At 32.7% G+C, this 25,257-nt stretch overlaps 2 protein-coding genes and 1 long non-coding RNA gene across 4 annotated transcripts in view; all 3 read left to right on the top strand.

Moving 5' to 3' along the window:
* The first annotated feature begins 320 nt into the window (after positions 1-320).
* LOC135842899 (uncharacterized) lies at positions 321-6,173 on the top strand. Its single transcript, XM_065360580.1, has 5 exons — positions 321-771; positions 869-981; positions 1,263-1,373; positions 1,504-1,710; positions 5,723-6,173. Exons 1-5 carry the CDS (start codon positions 759-761, stop codon positions 5,972-5,974), a joined length of 696 nt encoding a protein of 231 aa, XP_065216652.1. The 5' UTR covers positions 321-758; the 3' UTR covers positions 5,975-6,173.
* Positions 6,174-6,788: 615 nt separating this feature from the next.
* Positions 6,789-11,247, top strand: LOC135844836 (uncharacterized). Of its 2 annotated transcripts, none has more exons than XM_065363203.1 (6): positions 6,789-7,131; positions 7,228-7,334; positions 9,798-9,908; positions 10,057-10,263; positions 10,430-10,624; positions 10,775-11,247. In XM_065363203.1, the coding sequence occupies exons 1-6, from the start codon at positions 7,119-7,121 to the stop codon at positions 11,048-11,050; spliced, it is 909 nt and encodes a 302-aa protein (XP_065219275.1). In that variant the 5' UTR covers positions 6,789-7,118; the 3' UTR covers positions 11,051-11,247. The 2 variants fall into 2 exon arrangements, with proteins under 2 accessions (XP_065219275.1, XP_065219276.1); XM_065363204.1 differs by having other exon boundaries at positions 6,789-7,161.
* Positions 11,248-18,694: 7,447 nt separating this feature from the next.
* LOC135844188 (uncharacterized) overlaps positions 18,695-25,257 on the top strand; it is a 116,015-nt gene continuing 109,452 nt past the window's right edge. The window contains exons 1-6 of the long non-coding RNA XR_010558466.1: positions 18,695-18,952; positions 19,060-19,203; positions 20,091-20,252; positions 20,569-20,600; positions 20,756-21,355; positions 22,241-22,410. This is a non-coding gene — a long non-coding RNA (uncharacterized LOC135844188). The remainder of the gene's footprint in view (positions 18,953-19,059; positions 19,204-20,090; positions 20,253-20,568; positions 20,601-20,755; positions 21,356-22,240; positions 22,411-25,257) is intronic.

Raw genomic sequence — 25,257 nt, 5'->3', positions numbered from 1 at the left:
AATGTTCTCCATAATTAGATTCGATTGGATAAAATTTTTCACAATAATATTTTTGATTGCAGCTGATCAATTGCTTGGTGAATTTTGTGCAAAAAAATTCATTTTAGATGCATAATTTACATAAAAATTTCCTCTTTATCACTGCTAAATTTGAAACGAAGAGTAGGTAAAGTGAGCACTGAAGTGGGGAAATTTCTCAAAAAAAAAAAAAACATGATAGGACAATACCTTGACCCTTGTGTCCTTGGACAGTTGAATTTCTAAACTTTTAGATTAATAATTAAATTTAGAATTTAGAAACGATTTACTAAATTGAAAGTCGAATCTTGGTTAAAAGCTTCCCAATACAAACACAAAGTCAATTCGTTGATTGATATTAGAATAGTTCAAGTTTCATGTAGGTATCCTATCACAGGTGTATCTGCTCTAGTGATTTTGTACCAGATATAACTTGACTATCGTAAGTAATCTTTATTGTTCATTGGTGTAGGGTTTTCCACTCATCTGCGTACGTTTGTTCATACATGACTATAAAAATATGATTCGGTTATTCGTCTGTTGCTCTTTATTCGTTGCGTATGTCATTCTATCAGTTGATTTAAAAAAATAACTATTTTAAAATATATTTTTCATTCCGGTTTTGCAAAATTTTTTGGAACTATCGTGAGACGTCGTGTTTGAATTTTTTTTAATAATAGAAATACCTGCAATTTTGAGTTCGGAGTGTCGTAAAAATAGAATTATAATTGTTTCCAACAATGATGTCGAAAGGTAAAGTAGAGCTGTGAATTTCTACAATTACATCTAACTTCATTAATCTATTTGGACATTTGCATCATTTATAATTCTTTTTCCCCATTAATTACAGTATTTTCTGGTAGTTTATTGCGGTTTGGATTCGGTGTTGTAAGAAGAAAACCGACGAATGGTGTTTTCTCGAAGATGTATCATTCAAGAAAAGCAAAACCAGCATATGAAGGGGTAAGTTGTCAATTTAGTGCCTTTGTCAAATCTTGCTGATGCGAAAATGCTTCCACATTGTATCAAGATTCGATGATTTGGTAGTTGATTATCAAGTTATGAATCGTTATATTATTTATATAGGTATCCAACTTCAAATTGAAAATAATCAACTACCCGAATAATCACCTATTTAGCTAACATTAATTACGTTAGCCCTGGCTTTAGGTACACTTGTATTGTATAGAATTAAGTAGGTAGGTACATTTAAAATAGGTAACTGAATTATTGTGTTCTTTCAGGTTCCCGCATCGTTGTACAATATGTTAACTATAGTAGAGAATTACAAAAAAGGAACGGATATACTTAGGGATTATCAAAAAGAGTTTTTTGAAGATCATTTGGAAATCAAGGTAATTTGAAATCTTTCATACGATAGAGTCTTTTTTCGTCATTTTTTTAACGCTAGGTTTTCTCGAGAACCGAATAATTTTACAGCAGGCTTAATCAGATTTTTTACCTCGTTGAATTTCAATTTTGCAGGAAGATGTATTATCTGAGGATGAACACGAATTAAATAGTATACGTGTGCTCGCAGTAGAAACCATGGAAGATACCTTAAGAACAGAAGGAAAGCCTAACCTCAGGAAGTTTCTTGCTGATAATCCAGAAAGTCTTAGTGAATCCGATAAATCCAAACTCCTAAATATTTTAGATTACAGAGACAAGATGATTGCGGATTTTAAAATGGTTAGTATACCTATAGGTAGTTAATAATAGTATAGACATTTTCAATAAGATAGACTTTTTTTTCGTCATTTTTTTTTAACGTGTCTGGTTTTTTTGAGAAATTAATTTTACAATAGGCTTAAGGGTATTCTTTACACCGTTATCACTAAGTGTGGTTTCTGGTTGCATACCAGTTTTTCCTTAACATATATGTTTACATTTGGTGATTTACCTCGCGAACGACCAAAAATCACGAACTGCAGAGGTACATTTCTTCTTTCTATTCATTCACATTCAGACAATAGTGCATCTTTGTGCATACTACGCAACCTTTTCTTAACAATACTCACCCTCTCCTCCCCGCACTTGCCTAGTTTTTTAAACTGTCTAAGCTTCTTGTTGTACAGTATACTAGTTTTAGTGTGATACATTCGAGAGTGACTTTTCTGTACACCACCCCTACCTTCACCCTGCTGTGTATTTTTATACCTATTACCAGGGCTCCGATATTCTTTCCCTAAAAAAACCTAACAAGAATGATTTTTACGTTACTGTACTGTATATGTACACTCTACCTACCCATACCTACACCCTGCTGTGTATTTTTACACTTTTTCTCTCAGTTTGTTTTTTTTTTCTCGCAACTTCGCAAGTGTTATAGATACCTACAGTGAGTAAGACTACAGTAAGCTAAATTAGTAAAAGAAGAGAGGACATACTCATGCGAAATATGGAATTTTTGAGGGTGATTCTGATGGGACTTTTCACACTGATCTCGAGAATGAGAAAAATGATAAGAAAGTTCCACTTCATAAACATTTTCCGCAAAATCAATTTTCTGATGGAAATTTTTTTCCATTTTTCATCGTTTTTGAGGGTGAAAAATGCTACACGATCAAAACGTTTTTTAATTTTTGGGTCAATAATTTTTTTTTCAAATTTTGTTTCGAGTTGCGTAATAAAGACCTATTGCATTTTTGCGAATTTTGTTGATAAAATTTAAGAATGATGAGAGAGATTTTTCAATATTTCACTAAAGTTTGCCAATTTTTTGCCAGTGATCGTGTTCTAAGATGTCGCTTTTTTGATGGAAGTGCAGTGCTAAACCAAAATAGCTCAAACCAACAGGTTACAGGTGCCACTGAAAATCACCAAAACTGTCAAAACTGTGCAGTCCTCTGAAAACATTTCGAGAAAAACTTCATTCAAAAATGGGGGAAAAAATTAAAATCTTACCAAATAGACCTAGAAAGCTGACATTTGGAATATACCCTATTTTTGACCTGCCAAATCGATTGGAAACTGTTTCAGGCCGTTTAGAGTAGTTCTGGACCCTCCAGAAGATTTTTGAAATGAAATTCCCACAAAATTTCATGAAGTGGAGTTGGAAAGACGGAATTCATTCTGCAAACTAAATTCAATACGCTACGAAGTCGACTGCAGGTGGATTTCAAGTCATTTTAGAGTCTCCAGCGACTTTTTAAAAGTTACTGGAGCCTCCAGTATTGAAATTTTCACAAAAATTCATCAAATAGAGATGAAAAGCGGAAATTTACTCTCCAATCTAATTTTAGCACTCGTCGAAGACGACTTCAGGTGGGTTCAAGTCATTTTGGAGCCTCCTGAGACTTTTTGAAAACTATTCCTAGAGTCTCCAGCAGATTTTTGAAACTTGAAATTTCAATAAAATTTCATCAAATGGAGTTGGAAAACCGAAATTTATTATGCACAGTACAAGCTAGAGCTAATTCGGACAGATTTTGTGGCATTTTAAAAAAAATTGAATTCAAAAAAGGCGCAGGAGAGGCTTCAAAATGACTTGAACCCACCTGAAGTCGTCTTCGGAGAGTGCTAAAATTAGAGTGCAGAGTAAATTTCCGCTTTTCATCTCCATTCAATGAAATTTTGTGAAAATACAAAATTTCAAGTTTCAGAAATCTACTGGAAGCTTCAGTAACTTTCAAAAAGTCGCTGGAGACTCTAAAATGACTTGAAATCCACCTGCAGTCGACTTCGTAGCGTATTGAATTTAGTTTGCAGAATGAATTCCGTCTTTCCAACTCCATTTCATGAAATTTTGTGGGAATTTCATTTCAAAAATCTTCTGGAGGGTCCAGAACTACTCTAAACGGCCTGAAACAGTTTCCAATCGATTTGGCAGGTCAAAAATAGGGTATATTCCAAATGTCAGCTTTCTAGGTCTATTTGGTAAGATTTTAATTTTTTCCCCCATATTTGAATAAATAAAGTTTTTCTCGAAATGTTTTCAGAGGACTGCACAGTTTTGACAGTTTTGGTGATTTTCAATGGCACCTGTAACCTTAGTTTGCAGAATGAATTTCGTTTTTCCAACACCATTTCATGAAATTTTGTGGGAATTTTAAGTTTTAAAAATTTTCTGGAGGCTCCAGAACTACTCTAAACGGTCTGAAACAGTGTCCAATCGATTTGGCAGGTCAAAAATAGGGTACATTCCAAATGTCAGCTTTCTAGGTCAATTTGGCGAGATTTTAATTTTTCCCCCTCATTTTTGGTGTTTTGATTTTCAAAAATTCACCAAGAATCGTAAAAGGCATTTAAGCACTTGAAATTTTGTCAGTTCCTTAGGACTCCCCTTTAAAAAAAGTTGTCCCGGAGGATAGGCTGCGGGCTGCAATTGATCCTTATGCGGGTCCCCCAACTAATATAAGTAAGTACTTTTTATACGACCAGCTTCGTCTTTTATTGCAATTGAATGTTCTTTTCAGACGTGCCAATTTTCCTCAAAGAGAGGAAATTTTTCAAAATATGCATTGTGATTTTTTACTTCTACTACTACCTCCACCTCTTTTCAAAAAGAACTGCCCCAGTTCTAAAAGATAGTATACTTGAGATTCTGCGTGGCGTCGATCAATGATCAAGGTCTTCATTGTCCTCAAAATCCAAGACCTCTTTTAGAGTTCTACTGAGTGGTTAAAAATGTATTCTAAAATTGCTTAGTTTTGGGTAAATTAGTATTTTGAAAATTGTTTCTTCCCAAATATTTTGTATTAAGGCAAAACATCGAAAGATATAATTTCTGAAACTGGTGGAATACTTTGGAATTCAGTTGTGTCAATTTTTCGATCATTATTGCCAATTTCATAAACTCGAAAAATTTGTATCAATTTTAACCAATTTGTCATTAAACTAAAATACTAAATATTAGAAACTAGTAAGTAGGTACTCAAATAATTTCAATTTATTGATGAAAAAAAATGAAATTTTACTAAGTAGGTAGTACACTAGGTACATACATGACAAACGTATCAAAAAAATTTCCTAGGTGAAACTCGAGTATTGTTGAAAAGAAAACCAAACAGGCCTATACTTACGTGAACTGAAAGCTTAAGCTTTTAAAAATTGATAATTCAAGAAGTAAAAACATCAGTTTTGACGATCAGAAAAGTCTATTTTTCAAAATTTGATACTTATTTTTAAAAAATTGAACAAGAACAAGCTTCTGAAATTTCATACTTCAAGAAGTAGGTAAAACAAAATTTTGACAATAGGAAAAAAACACGTCAACTTTTCTCGACGTTGACTATTGAGTTGATATTAAGGAACGTTTTTTTCTATTTTTTATTTTTGAAAAAGAAAATTTTCCATAATTTGTTAGTTTTGTAATTTCTTCAAATTTTATCCCCCTCCCTCCCTTCATAAAATTTACCACACTTCATTGTCCTTATTGAATTTTGATTTTGTAGAGTATATCGACGGATGAAAAAAAGTGGAATGTTTTGCTCGTAGTACCAATTTTAGAAGAATCGTTTAGAATGAAAGGGATTCCCAACCTCAAGATATTTGTTGCATGATAATCCTGAATCCGATAAATCCAAAATGCTAGAGTTGTTTGATTATAGAGACCAGATAATCGAAGAATTTATACTTGTTAGTACCTACGAGTGATGAAATTTTCAATAAGAACGATTCTTTTTTCTGGTTTTCTCGAGAAATTAATTTTACAATAGTCTTATGATCAGATTTTTGACCTAATTGAATTTTGATTTTGCAGAATATTGTATCGATGTCCACGGAATTCGGATTCGACGGATCAGATAAGCTGCTCGCACTATCAATAGTAGAAGATATGCTCAGAACGAAAGGAATTCCTAACCTGAGGACGTTTCTGGCTGGTAATCCAAAAAGTCTTAGTAAATCCGATAAATCCAAATTACTAAAGATGGTTGATCATAGAGACCAGCTGATTGTGGTTTATAAAAATCTTAGTAAATATTTTGGTAAAAAAGATGGATTAGTTTTGTGATCGAATTTCTTAATTTATTTAAATAGGTATTGTTGAAATGGTGTGTTGTGAAACCATATGTTAGATTTTAATATTTTTTAATCGCGTATATTTTTGTATTAGTCGTAACATTGTGATAAGTATTTAAGCTTTTTTAAAAAAAAATCGTGTATGAAATAATTGAAATGTTTAGTAAAAATATAAATAATGCATTTTTGTAGTTGCAGTTGCAATTATTATTGTCATTTCATTTAAAAACTTGAATATGAAAAATAAGGTACCTAATAAGAAAAAAGATATGGACATCGAAAAAAATTATCTCTGGATTGATTGAAATAAAATTATGTATAAGATTTTGGTTATGTTCTCCTATACCTACATCAATTTAAAATCAAGATTTAGCTCAATAAATCCAAAAAATAAAATAAAATAATAAGTACGAAATTCATTCATTTTAGATGCATAATTTACAGAAAAATTCCCTCTTCACTGCTAAATTGCAAGCAAAAAGTAGGTGAAATGAGCACTGACTCACTGAGCAGTGGGAAACGTATTGCAAAATATCTGATCGGATAACTCGTTAAACATTGAATCCTTGGGCAGCTCAACCTCAATTTCTAGACTTTGAGATGAATCATGAATCATTAAATTTTGAATTTAGAAAACGATTTACTAAAATGAAAGTCGAATCTTGGTTAAAAGCTACCCAATAAAAACACGAAGTCAATTCGTTAATGTTGGAAAATATACGCGTAGGTACCTATAGTTTAAGTTTCATGTGTAAGTATCTTATCACAGGTACCTAACTCTACCCATGTACAATTGTACATATACCTGCTCTAGATGGTTTTGTACCAGATAATATAACTTGACTATCATTACTTCGAAAGTACTCTGTATTGTTCATTGGTGTAGGGTAGGGTTTTTCATCACTCTGCATAATTATTCGTTTGTTCGTACATGACTATAAATATACTTATTCGTTATTCGTCTGTTGCTCTCAGCGTTATATGCGTATGCCATTTATCCAACTAGGTACTATTATTTTGAAATTTTTTCATTCCTGTCTTGCAAAATTTTTTGGAACTTTCGTGAGACGTTTTGTTTGAATTTTTTTTAAATTTTGAGTTTCGAGCATCGTAGAATTATAATATTGTTTCCAACTATGATGTCAAAAGGTAACTATAAAGCAGTGAATTTTTACTGAAGTAGGTACTGATGTATTATTTAAGCATGATTGCATCATTTATAATTTTTTTTCACCTTAATTACAGTATTTTCTGGTAGTTTATTGCGGTTTGGATTCGGTGTTGTAAGAAGAAAGCCGGCGAATTGTATTTTTTCGAAGATGCATTATTCAAGAAAATCAACATACGAAGGGGTAAGTTGTCAATTAGGTGTCTTGTCAAGTCTTGCTGATGCGAAAATGCTTCCACATTAATGCATCAGGATTCGTTGCTTTGGTAGTTGATTATCAAGTTATAAACCGTTATTATATACAGAGTGGCCCAAAATTCAGTACCCGATTTTCACGTTTTAGTTTTTCTTTAAAAAAATCAAAAACTAAGCATGCTGGAAAAAAACTAACGACAGCATGTCGATTCGAAATTTAATTCTCTACAACTTTGGTATTATGAATTTTTTTTTGGACGCTTCCTTTCGCCCCCAGATCGATTTTTGTGACTTGATGATTTTCATGAAAAAATTTTCAAAAGTTCATTTCTAAGAGTTTTAGTTTTTCTTTAAAAAATCAAAAACTAAGCATTCTAGAAAAAAACTAACGACATTACGTCGATTGGAAATTTAATTCTCTACAACTTTGTTATCATGAAATTTTTTTTGGGCGCTTCCTTTCGCCTCCAGATCAATTTTTATGAAGCTCAGTTGACAATTTTTTTGAAAATTGTAGTTTTTTGCAAAAAAAATCAAAAACTAAGCATCCTAGAAAGAAACTAACGACATTATGTCGATTGGAAATTTAATTCTCTACAATTTTCCTCGATGTAATTTTTTCGTAGGATGCTTCTTTTCATCTGCAGATCAATTTTAATGAAACTTAGCTTGCAAATTTTTTCGAAAATTTTAGTTTTTTGTAAAAACAAAATCAAAAACTAAGCATCCTAGAAAAACACTAACGACATTACGTCGATTGGAAATTTGATTCTCTACAACTTTGTCATCACGAAATTTTTTGGACGCTTCCTTTCACCTCCAGATCGATTTTAATGAAACTCAGTTTGCAAATTTTTCAAAAGTTCATCTCTAAATGAAGAGTGATATTCCAAAACTCGCTTTGTCCATTTTCACAACTTTTCAGGAGAGAGGAAAAACAGTTTCCCTTTAAACGGGTAAATTGGCTTTTTAGGTGAGTTTAGCACTTTATTTGGGTGGATTTATGATGTAGGAGTGTAAGTATACATTTCATCCACTAAATACTGCTGAAATAATTTCAATAAAAATGGACAAAACACGTTTTGGAACGTTATTTTTTTTTTTAATTTTTAGTGAATTGGCTATTTAGGTGAGTTTAACACCTCATTTTGGTAGGTTGATGATGTAGGAATGTGAGTTAATACTTCATCTACCAGGTATCACTGAAACCCCAACTTTGATAAAAATGGACAAAGCGAGTTTTGGAATATCACTCTTCAAATGTTTTAAATCCTTAGATTTTTGACAAAATAATGGTCAAATAAAAACGTGAATCCTGAATTCGGTTTCTACGGGTCAAATCACCCTCATCTAGACACTTTTCGCGATAATTTTGGGTGAAATTTGAAACATTCAATTTTTTACCTGCCTACAAGTAAAAGACTCATTTCACAAACAACCTGAGTATCACATGATGTGATGTGATCGTGAAGTACTGAATAACATTCGAATGGTAACGAACGATCTGAGATGAAAAGAAGCATCCTACGAAAAAATTACATCGAGGAAAATTGTAGAGAATTAAATTTCCAATCGACATAATGTCGTTAGTTTCTTTCTAGGATGCTTAGTTTTTGATTTTTTTTGCAAAAAATCAAAATTTTCAAAAAATTTGCCAAGTGAGCTTCATAAAAATTGATCTGGAGGCGAAAGGAAGCGCCCAAAAAAAATTTCATGAAAACAAAGTTGTAGAGAATTAAATTTCCAATCGACGTAACGTCGTTAGTTTTTTTCTAGGATGCTTATTAGTTTTTGATTTTTTGAAGAAAAACTAAAACTCTTAGAAATGAACTTTTGAAAATTTTTTCATGAAAATCATTAAGTCACATAAATCGATCTGAGGGCGAAAGGAAGCGTCCAAAAAAAATTTCTTGAAACCAAAGTTGTAGAGAATTAAATTTCGAATCGACATGCTGTCGTTAGTTTTTTTCTAGCATGCTTAGTTTTTGATTTTTTGAAGAAAAACTAAAACGTGAAAATCGGGATACTGACTTTTGGGCCACTCTGTACTTATAGGTATCCAACTTCAAATCGAAAATAATCAACTACCTGCTCGAATGATCGTCTATTAGCTAACAGTATTTTTTTTTTAGGTACGTTAGCCTTGTACAGGTTGTCCAGAAATATCGAGTACCCCAAAGAAAGTTTTTCATTGAAAATATAGGTTGGTAAAGTAAAATAGACGCATATGATTGGTGGAATGTTATCTCTCCAGTCCAACAACCAATCATGTGCTATCATTATTATCATTCACTGTGACCAACCAAAGAACCAAAGTATTTGGTAGAAAACTTTTTTAGGGGTACCTACTCGATATTTCTGGGAACTCTGTAGCCTGTAGGTACTTACACTTGTGTAGAATTAGGTACCTTTAACTGTATGTAAAATAACTGAATTATTTGTGTTTTTTCAGGTTCCCGCATCCTTGTACAAAATGTTAACCCTAGTAGAGAATTACAAAGCAGGAACGGATATGATTACAGATTTTCAAAAAGAGTTGTTTAAAGATCATTTAGAAATCAAGGTAGGTAATTTGACATTTTCGATAAGATAGATTCTTTCTTCGTCATTTTTTTAACGCTAAGTTTTCTTGAGAAACGAATTCAACAATAGACTTAGGTAGGTAATCAGATGTTCGACCTCAATGACCTCATTGAATTTTGATTTTGCAGAATGCTCTGTTATCAGTGGACGAAAAAGAATTCAACACTTGTCGTTTGCTCGCAGTAGAAACTATGGAAGACATGCTTAGAACAGAAGGAAATCCTAACCTCAGGAAGTTTCTTGCTGATAATCCAGAAAGTCTTAGTGAATCCGATAAATCCAAACTGCTAAATTTGTTAGATTATAGAGACCAGATGATTAAGGAGTTTAAAACGGTTAGTACCTACTACCTACGTATACTTACTATAGTTATAGTAAAGAAGTTTTCCATATGATAGATTCTTTTTTCGTCATTTTCTCAACGTCGTTATTTTGTTCAGGAATGAATTTTACAATAGGTTTTAATCAGATTTCTGACCTCATTGAATTTTGATTTTGCAGAAAGCATCGATAGATCAAGACAAATCCGATGTTTTGCTCGTAGTACCAATTTTGGAAGACGGGTTTAGAATGAAAGGAATTCCTAACTTCAGGAAGTTTGTTGCTGATAATCCAAAATGTTATAGTGAATCCGATAAATCCAAAATGCTAGAGTTGTTTGATTATAGAGATCAGATTATTGCGGAATTTATAATTGTTAGTACTTATGTAGTGAAGAAATTTTCAATTCAAGATAGATGCTTTTTTTGTCACTTTTTTTAACGTAGCTGGTTTCCTTAAGAAATGAATAATTTTACAGTACAGGCTTAATCAGATTTTTGACCTCGTTGAATTTTAATTTTGCAGAGAATTGTATCAGTATCCAGCCAGCTGAGCGCATCGGATACTTTGCTCGCATTAGCAATTATGGAAAACATGCTTAGAACGAAAGGAATTCCTAACCTCAGGACGTTTCTTGCTGATTATCCAGAAGGTCTTAGCGAATCCGATGAATCCAAATTATTAGAATTGGTTGATCATAGAGACCGGATGATTGTGATTTTTAAAGTTCTTAGTAAATACAAAATTGGTAGTAGAAAAGATGATTGGTTTCGTGATAGAATTCCTAATTTAAAGAGATAGGTACTTATTTAACTATATAGGTATATCGTTGAAATGGTGTGTTGTGAAACCATATGTTAGATATTTAAATATTTTTTCATCTCGTACTTTTTATTTGTATAGTCGTAACATTGTGATTAATTTTTTTTTAATTTTTAAATCGGCGTATGAAATAATTATAAAATGTTTAGTAAAAATATAAATGATGCATTTTTGTAGTTGCAGTTGCAGTTGCAGTTATTGTTATTTAATTTACAACTTGGTAAGAAAAAGAATAAGAAAAAAGATACGGGCATCGAAAAAAATTATCTCTGGATTAATTGAATAAAAATATGTATAAGATGTTGGTTATGTTCTCCTACCTACTCTAATTTAAAATCAAGATTTAGTTCAATTAATCCAAAAAAAAAAAAAAAAAAAAAAAAAAAAAAAATGAAAATGAGAAAATTAAGATAAATTTTTGAAATTAAAGTAAGTATACTTATCTAGCGTAAAAATGATGAAAATATGTCCAAAAACGAAGCATGTTGTCTAAATCTTCCAGCGAAAATGTGTTTTGATCACGTTTGAAGAATGTTGAGACCGAACTTAGATATGTGCGCTGCAACTCATCAAAAATGGGTTTAAATTTTCGCCGAAAATCAAATTTATAACAATAATTTTTTTTGAACATTTTTGAACAATTTTGAACTCAAAATTGGATCATATCGTATGATATTTAAGATTTTTAAAAAATGTCACACGACTTTATTAAAATGGATTAAAATTTGCCATTTGGCGATAAATTCAAATATTTCAACAAAAATGTTTTTAAAACATTTTTTAAAAATTTTGAGTCTAAAATAGGGTCATTGTTTTTGGAATTTTGGATATTACCTAGAGAAAATCATCAACTTGGCCACTGATTTCAGTATACTTACGTTTGAATGGTTTGCAGCTGGAGTCATGTGTCATGTAATAGATATTTTTCACACAAGTTGTTTGCAATTTGCATAGAAACACGTACGGTAGGCTACAGGAGAAGTTCAACAAAAGTTGTAAGACTGAAAAGAAATTGCCTACCCTCAAGGCAAAAACTGTATTCGAAAGGTGAGCTTTTTCAACGAATTTGATGCGGATAATTAGCAACCCTGGCTTGGATAAATTGATTGTGTCAAAGAAGTTGCCTACTCTCGAGGCGCAAAATTCATTCGAAACGTGGGGTTTTTCAACGAAACTAACACGAATTTCTATGTAGCATGTAAACCTGTTCTTAACCCGGTAAGTTGGCATTCCTGACTGAAATAAATAGTAAATTTGAATTCTGTGGCCTCGATTTACCCCAGTATTGTCTTTTTCACGTTCGTAGAGGTCTTTAAAATGGAGAAAAACGGGAAGATAATCGAACGTGTCAAAAAAGTTGCCTACTCGTAAGGGACAAAAATCATTCGAAACGTGGGGTTTTTCAACTGTTTAATTTTTTATGACAGAAATGATCGGATAAAAATGCAATTTTTATGGTGATCTGTTCTTAAACCGGTAAGTTGGCATCCCTGACTGAAATAAATGGTAAATTTGTACTCAGTGGCTTCGATTTATCCCAGAATCACTTTTTTTCACATTCATAGAGGGTTTAAAAAGGAGAAAAACGGGAAAATAACTGAACGTGTCAAAGAAGTTGCCTACTCGTAAGGCGCAAAAATTATTCGAAACGTGGGGTTTTTCAATTGATGGAAATGATCGGAGTAAAACATGATTTCCATGTAAACCAGTTCTTAATCCGGTAAATTGGCATTCCTGATTGAAATAAATTGTAAATTTGGACTCTACGGTCTCGATTTACCCCAGAATCGCCCTTTTCACGTTCGTAGAGGGCTTTAAAATTGAGGAAAATTTAAAATATTTGGACATGTAGTAGAAGTTGCCTATTCATAAGGCGCAAAAATCATTCGAAACGTGGGGGTTTCAACTGTTTAATTTTTTATGACGGAAATGATCGGAGAAAATGCAATTTTTATGGTGATCTGTTCTTGAACCGGTAAGTTGGCATCCCTGATTGAAATAAATTGTAAATTTGGACTCTACGGCCTCGATTTACCCCAGAATCACTTTTTTTCACATTCATAGAGGGTTTAAAAAGGAGAAAAATGGGAAAATAATTGAACGTGTCAAAGAAGTTGCCTACTCAAAAGGCGCAAAAATTACTCGAAACGTGGGAATTTTCAACTGTTTAATTTTTTTATGATGGAAATGATCGGAGAAAAACGCAAGTTTCATGTTGATCTGTTTTTAAACTGGTAAGTTGGCATCTCTGACTGAAATGAATTGTAAATTTGAACTCAGTGGCCTCGATTCACCCCCGAAACACTTTTTTTCACATTCGTAAACGGTAAAGGGGTTTAAAATGGAGGAATATGCGAAAATAATTGAACGTGTCAAAGAAGTTGCCTATTCGTAAGGCGCAAGAATTATTCGAAACGTGGGGTTTTTTTCAACGAATGCGATTTTTAAGAAATTATCGTCGATTCAATATTGAAGTATGAATTAAATTCGAAGTTTTTAAAAAAAATAATTACGAATTTGACGAGGAAGTATTAAGGTAACTCTCTCCCCCACCACAAGATTTGGTAAGCGCCTAATTGCTGGATATTTTCAATTTTGTAACCTGTCCTGTGAAATGCGAAGAAACCAAAACGGTAAGTTCAAAAAAATATAGAAATTATTCTTCGATTATTTGTATGATTTTTAAGCTCATTTTCAATTTTTTTTACACCTTTTCAAAAAATCCTATTCTTGGTTTTATCGTTGAAATAATCTCAAAATCGGGTTCGAGAGTTTAAAAAAAATACTTTGAGCATTTAACTCGATTTTTAAAATTTTGCACCCCCTCCCATTCAGTCTCTCATGCTCTTAACGCTAAAATAATGTCAGATTCGTGCTCGGGAGCTTCAAAAACGTATGTATATTTCGATACCTCGCACGATATTTAATCTCATTAGCTTCAAAAATCATCACAAATAAATAATGGAGAAAATTGAATAAGTACATATACTTGCGCCTTATTTCGATTAGATATGCAACCCATGCTCCTAATACCAGGCAGGTCAACGTAGTTCGCTAATATTCCGATAGATGGCAGCACGCATCCGTGTGGGAATAAATAAAATTCAAATTTCAAAATACAGGATCGATGTAGTTCGTCGAATCTCCAATAGAGAGCGTTAATAGTCCGTGTGAAATTAAAATTCGCCAGGGTTGTACAAAAACGTGTTTTTTAAAAAAAAAAACGTTTTTTTTTGTTTAAAACGTTTTTTTTGTTTTAAAACAGTTTTTTTTACTTGTTTAAAACTAAGTATGTGTTTAAAACGCGTTTTAAACACAAATTCATTTGTTTTGGGTTTATCAGACATCAATTTTTTAGATGTGACGTCATAAAATAGCTATAAAGATTGGAATCCAAACACAAAATTTGTCTCTAAAAATACCGTTTGTTCAATTTCACTTTTTTTCAACAAGAAATTACAAAAAACGTGTTTTTTTTAGGAAATCGGAGTTTAAAAAAACGCGTTTAAAACAAAAAAAAACACTGTTTTAAACGGCCTTTTTTGTTTAAAACATCGTTCTGTTTTTTTTCAGTTGTTTTAAACGTGTTTTAAACATGTTTAAAACATTTTTGTTTTAAACATGTACAACCCTGAAATTCGCACTATTGAGCGAATAGTTCGATAAAATTTCAGTAGACAGCGCCACAAGTCCGTATAAAAATTAAATTTGAAATTAAAAAAAAAATTGATCAAAAATTGATCAAAAGATCGTTTTGAAGTCGATTTTTTTGCGATTTATCGACCATTTTTGGGTTTCTCAACATGGAAAATCCATTGGTGGTGTTTTTTTCATAATTGAATAATTATTTAAGGGTGAAATCGTCGATTTTAAACGAAAATTATGTTACTATGAATATCGAAAAACAAAAAATCAAATTACCGAAAATTCTGTCAAATTTTTGAAAAAATTAGTCATTCGACCAAAAAAAAAAAAAAAAATATGATGGCAGTTTTTCAAAACGTTTTGAAAATCATGACCCACGTCAACGTGTGAGCTTAAGAGTTGAGATTCTACAAAAATGCTTGAAATTTCTGATTTTTGTACAAAATTTTAAGAGTATCAAAAATAAAAATAATGAACTTATTTTGGGCTCAAAATTCTTTGAAAATGCCCAAAAAACATTTTCATAATTATGTAATCGAATTTTCCACGAAATTTTAACAAATTTTGACAAGTTGATTTTTCAAAAATCTCAATAATCGTGATCCAATTTTAGGCTAAAAATTCTTCAAAAATGCTCGAAAGTTTTTTTTGTCGAAATCGAAATGTTTACCTACAATACTTTGCAGGTTGCGTGGCATTTTTTCAAATCTCGAAAACCACGATCCAATTCTGAGCTCGAAATTACTTCAAAAATGTTCTCGAGAAATTTTCGTGGAAAGTTTGGGTTTTTCGCGAAATTTTGATACTTTTCGACACGTTGCATGACACTTTTCCAAATCTCGAGAACTAGGACACAATTTTGAGCTCAAAATTATTCGGAAGCCTTCGAAAAACATTTTCGTTGAAATAATTGAATTTTTAGCCAAATTTTAATCGATTTAAGGTACCTATGCAGTTTGCATGGCACTTTTTCAAACATTCAAAAAATCATGACTCAGTCGATATCAAGTTCAAAATTTTCCAAAAAAGTTCAAAAAAAAATTTGTAAAAAAAAGTTGAATTTTTAATTTTCTTGGAAGTTTTCTCCCACGTTGACAACGTCTCGTATCCCAAAAATCGTGTCCCAATTTTGGGCTTAAAATTCTTCAAATAGGTAGGTGCCCAAAAGTCAGTTAACGCCATCAAAAATCACAAAAAAAATGAAAAAAATTTAAAATTAATTCAGCAGTTAATTTCAGCTATTTTTAACATGATTCCCATACTTTGATGAAATATAAATGATCTTTTCAAAAAAAAAATACGTTAATTTTTTTTCTATTACAAAAACGCCAGACCATGGGGGTGGGGGGGCTACTAAAATCAAATTTTGTAAAAATGAAAAAAAATCGAGTGACATGTCAAAATGTAGGTTTTTTGGGTCGAGAAACACGAATCTGAGGTACTTTTTTCCCTCAGTACTCTTGAGGGCCCTTGGGGAGGTGCTACCGAAATCAAATTTGGTAAAAATGTAAAAAAATCGAGTGATACGTCAAAATGTAGGTTTTTTGGGTCGGGAAACACTAATCTGAAGTCCTTTTTTTACTCAGCCCCTATGGGGAGGTGCTAGCGAAATTAAATTTTGAAAAAATCACAAAAATTCGAGTAGTGTATCAAAATCCAGGCTTTTTTGGTTGTGGGGTTTTACATATTTGTCAGTTTTTCAATCATTCGACCCGATATCGTCGGTTATTTTATATCATAACTAGAAAAATCGCGCCTAGTCCCAAAGTAACTAACCACACCCAAATTCTACACACTCAAACACACATTTTCACGCAATCACGGTTTTGAAGCGAGTTGAATAAAAGAACTTACCTATGCATTATTCACTTACAAGTACTTCATGTTAATTCAGTTAAAAATTAGATATCTCAAGAACGGTAGCACCTCCCCAACGGCCTCCGAGGGGTCTGAGGGAAAAAAAGACCTCAGATTCGTGTTTCTCGACCCAAAAAACCTATATTTTGACATATCACAATCACTAGATTTTTTCATTTTTACAAAATTTGATTTTGGTAGCGCCTTCCCAAAGGGTTTGAGGGAAAAAAGAACCTCAGATTCATGTTTCTCGACCCAAAAAACCTACATTTTGATATGCCACTCGATTTTTTTTCATTTTTACAAAACTTGATTTTGGTAGCACCCCCCCCCCCCTCCAATGGTCTGGCGTTTTTGTAAAAGAAAAAAAATTGGCGTGTTTTTTTTTTTTTGAAAAGATCATTTATATTTTATCAAATTATGGGAATCACGTTAAAAATAGCTGAAATTAACTACTGAATTAATTTTAAATTTTTTTCCCCAATTTTTTTCATTTTTAAAAAATTTAAATTCACGTTTTTTGACATAAATGTTGATTTTCCCGGCGAACGGTGCATCCTGGAGAACAATGACGGAGAAGTAAATCGTAGAGGATAAAATTTCCTATCAAATCAATGTCATTAGTTTTTCTTTAGGAGGCTTAGTTCTTGAATTATATGCGATCTTTGATGGCGTAAACTAACTTTTGAGCACCCCTGTAGCTCAACAAACATTTTCGTCGGAATATTTGAATGTTTCGAAAAAATTCAATTCAGACACGTAATTTGACAAGTTGAATGACACTGTTTCGATGTTTCGAGAATTAGGTACCTAGACCTACCAGTAGGTATAAAAATCATGACCTAATAATAATTTTGGGCTTGAATTCTTCAAATTGCTCGAAAAATATTTTCATTTAATTTGATTAAAAAAAAAAAAAAGTTGAGCTCATTTTGACAAAGTTACACAATACACAACTTTTTAGTTTATTTCATTTCAATTAAAATTCCAAAAATTATGGCTCAATTTTGACTTGAGCTCAAAATTCTTCAAAAATGCTCATAAAGAAAGTTTTGATATTGATAGAGGTATTGGTTTATGACCGAAAATGTAATCTATTTTGATGCCGAATAGCAGGAAATTTTTTTTAAAAAAAGTAGGTAGACTAGATACCTTATCCAAATTTTGCTCAAAATAAAGCCTTGACAAAAAATTTTAATTTACTTACTGCAGAAATATTTTTAGGTACTGATTTTGATTGATCGCATAAGACTTTTTCCAAAAATCTAAGTATAAAAACCATGACCCAAAATTTAAAGTGTTTAAAACTTTAGAAAAATGTTTGATTTTCGTTTCTCACTTTCTCGGGTAATTTTAAACACATTTTTGTTAGGTCGCAGCTTGCAAGATCACTTTTTAATAATATAATTTCTGTGGCAGTGTGGCACAGTTTATTGTTACTTTTGAAGTTATTCGAGATTGAATCAAGTAAGTATGTAAATCAAAATGGAAAAATGAAAAACTCCATTCATGTCTGTATACAGGTGTCAGGAGGAGAATAGGTTTCAACTTTTAACCTAGGTTTTAGAAAATTCAATTCGTTTTCTACATATGTACAATTAGTATGTAAAATTTCAATAGCGAAAACTCAAAAATGAGAAATGAAATGAATTGTTGTAAAATTTTTCCACGCGCTTCGGGTTCATATTTATAATAATTCAATTTATAATTACCTGGAGGCTGAAACTGGAATTTGGAAGTTCAGTAACGTTCACGGTATCACGGTTTTATTTTAGTGTTTTGCTAATTTGCTTCATCTTATCAGTGATCTGGGATTCAGGGAACTAATTTGCGATAAGTAATAAAATAATAGAAATGAATTGAAAATACCTGAACAAATTATCTGATACCCTTGCTTGCTGCTTCGATATTGGGCAAAATCGCCCTTCAGGCTTCAAGACTCAAACCAAAACTTCCTCATTTCTTTTAGGTTTCTTAGCCCTAACTCTTTTCTTTCTTAAGTTATTTTTTAAATATCCTATTTGTAAAAAAAAATTAAATAATCAATTAATTAAATTTTAATTAAAATTTGATAAAAAAAATATTAAATTTAAACAAACGGCTAGCCAGGCTGCCAGGCATGCATAATCATGAGAATTGACAATAATTTTTAGTTTCAGAATTCAAAAGTAGAGGGCGCCATTATTATCAATGAACGAAAAAATCAACAACGATGAAAAGAACGATGATGGGTGAGGGTGATTCAAATTGTGATGGAGAGGAATGAATCATGAATTTCATGAATTTTCAGGAATATGGCGAATATGCTGATGGCGAAGAATTTATTAGTTAGTTAGTGCTGTAATTTGTGATTATTACTAGAAATTTAGTCTAAAAGAGGTAATATTTTCATTTACCAACTTCTCATGGCCAATTTCCAATTCATTGTTGGTCAACTCTAATTACGAGTCATGTGTTTTTTCATCTCCGTGTGATTGAATTTACAGCTTGCGAAAGTGCAACTATAGTAATCTGCCTGGTCACTCGAGTCCGGTAAATGGTTTCAAGATTTACATTATTGTTCGAGAAGTGATTGCGATGAAGATTATTGGAATCCATTGATGAATTGTCAAACTGTTGATCCAGTCAAAGTAAGTTTCCACTGAAATAATAACTTCATTGTAATTTAATATTATTCGTACGCCTTACAGCACCCTCAGATCTCCCATCCTCTGGCGTGTTTTTCTCGTTATAATCTCATCAAGATTCCAATCAAGATAATCAATCATCGATCAAGCAATTTCAATGAGACTAATCATCAATTCATCATTACCACGTGCTGCAAAACTTCTCATCTCACGAATCGTATCTCCAGATATATTCTTCTACCTATACACCATTTCGAACAAATCTTACATTTCATTCTTTCCATCTCTCATAATCGCAACCACAAAAAAAAAAATAGAACAAAATTAGAATTTTAACGACCATTATTGTAATTTTACGATCTCTTGTAAAAAAACATTTCGCTGTCGTAGGTCTGTTGTTTTTCCCAATTTTTCCAATCCAGCTGCGTTCATTTTACTGAAAATGTCGTAAAAAGTTTAAATTCCCAAAAAATCGTCGACTTTATGACTTCGAGTTCGACTTGAAACCATTCGTGAAAGGAATGGCTTCGGCGCAGGAAGGGGTCGAAGTCGTTACCGTTAAATTTCATGTAAGAAAAACTCATATTAGAGGAAAACGTCAGTGAGGCGTAGGCACATTTTACATTTCATTTTTTTATTACTTCTCTCATTTATCTATTCTTCGTAGGAAACGTTTGTTCGTTTTTTTCAACGAATAGCTCGGTTTCGAGTATACAGAACAAATTAAACACTACGTTATAATTTTTATTATACGATGAGTACCTAAGTTATATATAAAGATTCGGTTGGTAGGAAATGTAAGCTGATTTTCTCGTATACTTTTTAGCTATCTATACTCGTTACAATGTATGAATTAGCTAAAGTGTTGTATTTTTTCTGAATTGTTGCAGACTTCCCACTTTCGTTCGTGCTCTTCCGGTGTCTTCGTTGGAATAAATACTCATTCTGTAAAAACACATCAAAAATAATACGATTAGTGAATCAAATCTTCGAAAGAACTCAACGAATATGATCTCATCCTACAGTAGAGATTAATACTGCAGCGAACAAAGGTACATTCGTTTCTCGACCAGGAGAACATTAAGACGAATGTAGGGTGTTATTTCAGCCATGTCTGGAAATGATTACTACTCTATAGTCAGATTTTTCCGTTATAAGGGTGATTTTTACATTGGTGCAAATACGTAAGAAACACAGGGGAGGAGTAAACGCTAATACATCTTCGCAGAAACAACCCTTAAGAACTTCGAATCGATATTATAATAAAATGAAAAAAGAAATAATACTCGATGCGGATAATTTACACGTTTCTCGATGTTTTAATTCTACGATATCCTGATTCTAATCATTCCTCTTATCTTTTTTCAGATCTCGAAGACGTTATATTATTTCATGCCCAGGTATGTGACGAATGGTGCAAGATTTATTAGTTCCTCATGCGAATAAAGGATACATTTTTATCCTATAGTTATACGTATGATTTTTCATCGAAATAATTCTCACTAAAAAGCGTAAAAAACTTGACACAGATATCCTGTTTATGTTCTGTTCTCAGATTCCAAACACCGGTGAATCTAGCTTCGTAATCCTGTACTAAATAATACTGGATCATCGAACGAGATAAAAACATCGCGTTATCTTTTATACGCTATTTAGACGAATAAAGGATCGCATCATCCGAAATGGACCACGTAATATGGTCAGCGATGAATCTACAATTAGTAATTCAAATCCGGTGTCGTATTGTTCGAGCTTCTAATTGTATTACGTTGACCACCGAGAGAAAAACAACTGGTAAATTTGTATTCTAGTTTGAAGCACCCGTCCGAGAAAAAAAACACAAAACTAGACCGGTATACTCGCGAGTCTTTTGTTACTCGTAAATAAATCAAACTGGTTTAGCGTTTGCACCAACGTGTCGTGTACGTACAAATAGCTATGTTACGAAATTCGAGCACAGAGATATGGACCATGGATGTTGGATTTTTATTATTCAAAAATCTACCATATGTTTACAGCAGAGTGCGGAAAACAACCGAATAGATATTAGAAGCAAGGAACAGGGACAGGACAATGCACCGGAGTTGTTATAGTAATTTCCAACAGATTCGTTAGAATTGGACACGATGGAGATGGCGGTAATTAGAATAACAAGGTACGAGATATTGAAAAAACAACCTCTCGAGAGTCCGAGCTACGATGAACAATAAATCACTAGATAGAGAAAAAATTCGCGATGCCTACTCGAACATGTAAGCTAGATAGGTAGAAGTACACGACGCAGGAGGTTTTTTGATGCTTTTATAATATTTTGAAATACCTACGCGAAGGCGAAACGAGAGGATCTGTTTTATGAGCTGCGACTCGTTTCCTCTCGTTGGTTAAATTAATTGGCAAACTTCTGAAGGTAGCTCAGGCTTTAAGAAGAGCACCAGAAACAGGACGAGGACGAGCTATCCTTCTCGGTGTAGATACTTGGCGTACATATATAGTACGATGTATCCTTTAGTATGTATACACGAGCGCTCTTCAAACTTTGGAAAATTTACCCGCGTTTCTCTGGCTGGGAAACTCTTTCAAAAGTATTTTCGTTCAACTATACATGTACCCACCTCTCCGAAACGTCTCTCGTTCGTATAAGGCGTACCAACATACGGATACTAATAACACAACTACGATAAATCAGTCAGAGAATATTACAATAGTAAATCTTCTTTATTGTTATTTTCAGAAAGCAACTTTTCAAAAACTGTATTATTAAACGTCTACTTCCGTCTCTTTTCCTTACTCCTTTATGGATTCCAAGTTGCAACTGTATTACGACTCTATGATGCTATTTCATGTCTCAAGTTTACGCTATAATTTACCTTATATACCTAACCGTACCGAGGCTAACTACTTGAATGGGCTAAATATCGCGTATTCGTGTTGTCTTCGAATATCTCTATCTATACCTATCTAGTGATTTCCAGCGTCGCTGTCTATTTGCACTATACGATGATTAATTGATATACGACTTGTTTCGACTTTATTGTTTCAGTTACTATACGCCTTTGCAACAATTTATTGGAGCGGATCTGAAATAAAAATTTACTCGATTCGAATCTTATACTCGAGTAGAAATATGGGATTTTTTTTTGTCGACGGTGGAATTCGTAAAAATGGAAGAGAAATTCGACCGAAGATTATTTAGCAACTCGATGATTATTGGTAGGTAGTTGCAATTTAATAATAATTGCATTTTTTTCCCTAATGAAAGACGAAAGTAGATAGGTTATGTACAAGCGCAGACTAGATGCACCGAATGAGACCTTTAAAATTTGAACCGTAATTGAAAAGTAGGTAACCAAAAAAGTGACAAACAGCGAGCAAAAAATTTCAAAATGTACTTACAGTAAAAAATCATCAAATAAAAACCAAAATATTGCGAATTGAAATGAATTTAATTTTGAAAAGTTGAAATGTTTCGAAACCTTATTATGAAAAATCGAGATTTTTTGACAATTTTTTGGCAGCAAAGTAAGGATTTTGGCAATTTCTGACGAAAACCGCAATCGTTGGAGAAACGGAAACGAGACTGACAATTTTAACAAAAGAATTGGTTTTCTGATAAGTTTCTGGCAATAAAACAAGACATTTGGACAATTTTTTTTTTTTAAAGTAAAAGTTGAAAATTTACTAAATTAATGACTATTTTTAGAAATTTGGTTAAGAATCGAGGATTTTTTACAGTTTTTGGCAAAAAATAAGACTGATTATTTTTGGAGAAAAGCACGAATTTTTGGCAATTATTGGCCAGAAAAATAGTCCGGCGTATGACAATAGGAGTAATTGCACTCCCCCCCCCGATCCTCCGGGTCAACTTTTTTCTTAAAGGGGACATCCTAAGGAACATTTTAAAGCAAACTTGCCAAAAAAAAGTTGGCCTTACTTACAAAATGGCGGCCATTTTGATTGACAGGTCAGCCGAAATCGCAGATTTTGCATTTTAACATAGGACTTGCACGAACTTTTTCAAACTTTACAAAGGTAGATCGAAAGATCAAGCAAAAATTTATCACCTGTCAAAATTTCAAGTGCTAAAGTGCGTTTTTCGATTTTTGGTGAATTTTTGAAAATCGAATTTAGACCAAAAACGAGGGAAAAAAATCAAAATTTCACCAAATTGATCGAGAAAGCTGAAATTTGGGATATACCCTATTTTCGACATGCCAAATAGATTGGAAACGGTTTCAACCCGTTTTGAGCAGTTCTGGAGCCTCCAGCAGATTTTTTAAACTCGATATTCCCACAAAATTCCATCAAATTGGAGTTGTAAAGCTAAAATTTATTCTAAAAACTAATTTCAATACGCTACGAAGTACTGCAGGTGAATTTCAAGTCGTTTTGGATCCTCCAGCGACTTTTTGAAAATTCCTGAAGCCTCCAGCAGATTTTTGAAACTTTAAATTTTCACAAAATTTCATCAAATAGAAAAAGCTGAAATTTACTCTACACTCCAAATTTTAACACCCTATAAAAACGACTTCTGGTGGATTTCAAGTCTTTTTAGAGCCTCCAGCGACTTTTTTGAACATTACTGGAGCTTCCATTAATTTTTGAAACTTGGAATTTCCCCAAAATTTTATCAAACCAAGATGGAAAGTCGAAATTCATTCTGCATGACTGCTGGTGAATTTCAAGTCGTTTTGGAGCCTCCAGCAAACTTTTTGAAAGGTTGTAGGACGTTTTTTTGGAAAATTGAAATTCCCTAAAAGTAGCTGGAAGCTTCAAAACCATTTGAAACCACCATGTAGTCTGCGAAGTAAATTTCAGCTTGCCAACTCCATTTGATAAATTAATGTTGGGGAAATTTCAAGTTTCAAAAATCTACTGGAGGCTCCAGTAATTTTCAAAAAAGTCGCTGGAGGCCCAAAAATGACTTGCACCCACCTGAAGTAGTCTTCAGAGGGTGTTAAAATTGGAGTGTAGAGAAAATTTCAGCTTTCCATCTCCATTTGATGAAATTTTGTGAAAATTTAAAGTTTCAAAAATCTGCTGGAGGCTCCAGTAATTTTCAAAAAAAGTCGCTGGAGGCCCTAAAATTACTTGAACCCACCTGAAGTAGTCTTCAGAGGGTGTTAAAATTGGAGTGTAGAGTAAGTTTCAGCTTTCCATCTCCATTTGATGAAATTTTGTGAAAATTTAAAGTTTCAAAAATCTGCTGGAGGCTTCAGGAATTTTCAAAAAGTCGCTGGAGGATCCAAAACGACTTGAAATTCACCTGCAGTACTTCGTAGCGTATTGAAATTAGTTTTTAGAATAAATTTTAGCTTTACAACTCCAATTTGATGGAATTTTGTGGGAATATCGAGTTTAAAAAATCTGCTGGAGGCTCCAGAACTGCTCAAAACGGGTTGAAACCGTTTCCAATCTATTTGGCATGTCGAAAATAGGGTATATCCCAAATTTCAGCTTTCTCGATCAATTTGGTGAAATTTTGATTTTTTTCCCTCGTTTTTGGTCTAAATTCGATTTTCAAAAATTCACCAAAAATCGAAAAACGCACTTTAGCACTTGAAATTTTGACAGGTGGTGAATTTTTGCTTGATCTTTCGACCCGCAGGATCGGGGGGGGGGTGCAATTACTCCTGTTGTCATATGCCGGACTAAAATGGTACTTTTCTGCAATCGCGTCGTTGAAAATTAGAGACATTTTTTAGTCATTGACATTTTTTTAGGCAAAATTTAGGAACTCAAATTAGCTAAAAAATGAGTCGAATAAATGATAAAATTGTACAAAATTATATAAACTCTGCTCAACATACTGATAATGTTATAGCTAAAAAGAATGAAATTCATCAAACTGACATGAAAATCATCCAGAATTACGAATCATTTTTTTTTTTTTTTTATAACTTGATGAAATAATTATGATATTCAAATTCAAGCACAATTTGGAAAACAAATTCTGCAAGCAAATCACTTCGATCGTGAACAAAAATTCTAAAGTATAATACGAATAGAAAACTCGACGTGAAAAAAATTAAACTAGGCGTGCGCATCGATCATCCATAT

The sequence above is a fragment of the Planococcus citri genome, chromosome 4 (genome assembly GCF_950023065.1).
Source record: "Planococcus citri chromosome 4, ihPlaCitr1.1, whole genome shotgun sequence".
Taxonomy (NCBI): domain Eukaryota; kingdom Metazoa; phylum Arthropoda; class Insecta; order Hemiptera; family Pseudococcidae; genus Planococcus; species Planococcus citri.
Note: the sequence above shows the minus strand (reverse complement) of the source record. Positions and strands in the feature narration are given on the sequence as shown.